Below are 3303 nucleotides of genomic sequence, written 5' to 3'. Positions count from 1 at the left end.
TATCTCTCCCTTGCACACCCCCCCCCTCTCTCTCCCTGCTCCTTCACTCTCTCTCCACCTTCTCTCACTCTCGATCCACCTAACTCGGTCTCTCTTTCTCCTCACCTCCCTCTGTTTCTCTCTGACTAAATCTTTCTCCCTCCTTCCCCTCCCTCCCTCTCTGACGCAGTCTGCCTCCCTGACGCGTCCATCTCCCTCTGATCCAGAAACTGGGAAGGCGGGTAGTGGGTGGTGCTGTGGCTGCATGTGGTTGGAGGGGTGGTTGTCAGATGATAGAGAGATGTGGGAGGTGTGTGGTGTGTGTGTGGTGTGTGGTATGTGTGTGGTGTGTGTTGTGTGTGTGTGGTGTGTGCTGTGTGTGGTGTGTGTGTGGTATGTGTGGTGTGCGCGGTGTGTGTGGTGTGTGTGGTGTGTGTGTGGTGTGTGGTGTGTGTGGTGTGTGTGTGGTATGTGTGTGCGTGCAGTATTTGGAGACTTACCCCACAAAGGCAGCAGCACCAGCCGCAGTCTTGTTGTTGGTGTACAGTCCGGCTGCCCCAAAGAGGGGGCGGTGTTGGACGGGGTCGCATGGCAAGGGTGGTGTTGGGCGGTTGGGGGTGGGCAGGGGGCGGGGGCACGTGCGCTGTGTGCTGCTGCAGTCTCCTGAATGGGGAGCAGACTTTAAAAACTCCGTGCCCCAGCGGAAAGGCATTTAATCGATTATCCGAATGAAATACTGTCTGCCTCTCTCGTTCAGATAATCGAGGTTCCCCTGTATATCAGCAGCACAAGTGTAATTTGAACCCAGATTGTTCAGCCCAAAGGTATGGACACTACCACGAAACAATCACAAGGCCCTTCAGTGGGAGAGCTATGTTAATTGGCTCACATTGTGATTTCTGCCTCCATTTCAGCAGTGGCCAATGCTCAGACTATAGGCAGCACCCAAAAAGAGAAAGGGGAGCATTGACTTCGTTGTGAGTCCAGGGTTTTGCTTAAGGTGAACAGGCAGATTCCTGCAAAAGGGGCTGGGGTTATGAAAGATGGCAGGTGCTGCTTGCCCTCTGCATCCAGAATGGTGTATATACAATCCATGGATTCCTTAAAACAGGACTCTTTAAATTGCAAGGTACACTAACAAAAAAATTATAGTGGAGGTGTAATGAAACTTTGAAGCAGCTATTCTTTGGTCACTCAAGGACCTCATTAGCCTGATGCACATACAGGGAATGGAAGATCCCTCATGGCTCAGTGGTAGTGTCCCAACCTCTCGGCTATGGAGACCTGGCTGCAAGTCCCACCTGCTGTAGAGGTGTGTAATAACATCTCTGAACATAGGAACAAAAAATAGGATCAAATAAAGGTTAGCAAGATTAATGGGAGGTGTGAGCCCTGTCACAGTCCCCAAAAACCGGAATATGGGAAACAGATTGGGGTGGATGACTGTTTTGGCTCACAGAACGTCATCACAGTCACAACATTGTGTATGCACAATACACAGACATCTTAAAAGATAATCTCTGAAACGCAAGATACAAATGCCACAAAAAGTCCTCGGTAGTCCTAGTGTTTTAGTTTGATTTAAGCTCAATGTAACATCAAGATATTGTAAAATTCCATTTTAAAAATGTACAACATGGACATTATGCTACTGGAAATAGAAAAATCTTATTCTTCAATATATTTATCATTAGTCAGAAGTTGATGCTTTGCCCATGCTCTTGTAAATATTTACCTGGTTTGGCACTATTTCTTGGCTGGTTCACTTTCTTCTCCATGTTTTGCTTATTACTCTTCACTTGCAATTATAATGTCAAAGCTATGAAATGGAAAAACACAATGCAGATTAATATTGTACCTTTAATCTTATTAGATTGTTTCTGATGTAACCTTGAAGTGCTATTCATTGTGTTTAATGTAAATTGAATTACAGTTTGTATTGAAGATAAATTGCTCTCGCATTTGCTGCATCATTACCTTCATACTATGAATGAAATTTGAAATTGTAATTTTGAATCATGTGAAGCATATATAATCTCTCTTCAGTTCCTGGCAGCATATGGGGGTCGAAGAGTGTGGAGCTGGAAAAGCACAGCAGGTCAGGGGCAAGAGAATCGGCATTTCAGGCATAAGCCCTTGGTCAGGAATGTTGGGGGAAGGGTGCTGGGAGATAAATAGGAGGGTAGGTGTGGGGGGAAGGTAGCTAAAAAGGTGATAGATAGACGGAGGTGGGGTGTGATGGTGATAGGTCGGAGGGGAGGGGTGAACCAGATAGATAGGAAGGAAGATGGAGAGGTATGACAGTTCAAGAGGGCAGTGCCGAGTTTGAGGGTTGGAACTGGGATGAGGTGGGGGGGAGATGAGGAAACCAGTGAAAGTTGATGTTGATGCCATGTGGTTGGAATGTCCAAAGACAGAAGCTAAGGTGTTCTTCCGCCAGGCGTTGGGTGGCTTGAATTTGGTGGTGGAAGAGACCCAGGACTTGCATCCCTTGGCAGAGTAGGAGGGGGAGTTGAAGTGCCCAAAACGTCGACTGTCTTGCTCCTTGGATACTGCCTGCCCTGTTGTGCTTTTCCGGCACCACACTTTTCGACTCTGATCACTGCAGTCCTCACGTTTCCCAGCAGTTTTGGTACAGTTACCAAAATTCAAAAGCATTTAATCTAATATTATAAATACTCTTCCGAAATTAACTGTGTACTGCTCAGTGTTTGAGAATGGATTATACTTTTCCCCAAATTACCGTCATACAGAAAAAAATCATAGACTCATTGATTTACTAAATGGTTGAAAGTTTCTTCTGTGATTTTCTTATTGTTTTCTTTTCATTCCCAAGTTATCCCAGGAAATGTACTGGGGAACTTTGAAGGTCTGTTCCCATATCAGACTAGTCAAATGTTTTTTGAGGTGATGTGAATGACATCAGTGGTTAATGTAAGTAGCACAAACAATCAATCAGGTATTTACATCAAAATATGATATTATATGAAGAATATCATCAACTAGAGGACTGGTATCTCAGATGCAGTCAAAGTTCAAACATGTAATGCACAATAATATGGAAATGTGTGGAGGAGTCATCAGTTACTTAAATAATCAGAGTCATAGAGTCATAGAGATGTACAGCATAGAAACAGACCCTTCGGTCCAACCCGTCCATGCCGACCAGACATCCCAACCCAATCTAGTCCCACCTGCCAGCACCTGGCCCATATCCCTCCAAACCCTTCCTATTCATATACCCATCCATATGCCTCTTAAATGTTGCAATTGTACCAGCCTCCACCACATCCTCTGGCAACTCATTCCATACACGCACCACCC

The 3303-nt window shown here is 45.3% G+C and overlaps 1 protein-coding gene across 3 annotated transcripts in view; it reads right to left on the bottom strand.

Annotated features, from left to right (window-relative positions):
* Nucleotides 1–3303, bottom strand: part of LOC122563228 (immunoglobulin-like and fibronectin type III domain-containing protein 1) — an 89691-nt gene that overhangs the window by 62289 nt on the left and 24099 nt on the right. For all 3 annotated transcript variants that reach the window (XM_043716828.1, XM_043716827.1, XM_043716826.1), the window contains one exon: nucleotides 1715–1798. In XM_043716828.1, the coding sequence (XP_043572763.1) occupies nucleotides 1715–1757 (43 nt within the window). In that variant the 5' untranslated portion in view covers nucleotides 1758–1798. The remainder of the gene's footprint in view (nucleotides 1–1714; nucleotides 1799–3303) is intronic.

Source organism: Chiloscyllium plagiosum, chromosome 26 (genome assembly GCF_004010195.1).
Source record: "Chiloscyllium plagiosum isolate BGI_BamShark_2017 chromosome 26, ASM401019v2, whole genome shotgun sequence".
Taxonomy (NCBI): domain Eukaryota; kingdom Metazoa; phylum Chordata; class Chondrichthyes; order Orectolobiformes; family Hemiscylliidae; genus Chiloscyllium; species Chiloscyllium plagiosum.
Note: the sequence above shows the minus strand (reverse complement) of the source record. Positions and strands in the feature narration are given on the sequence as shown.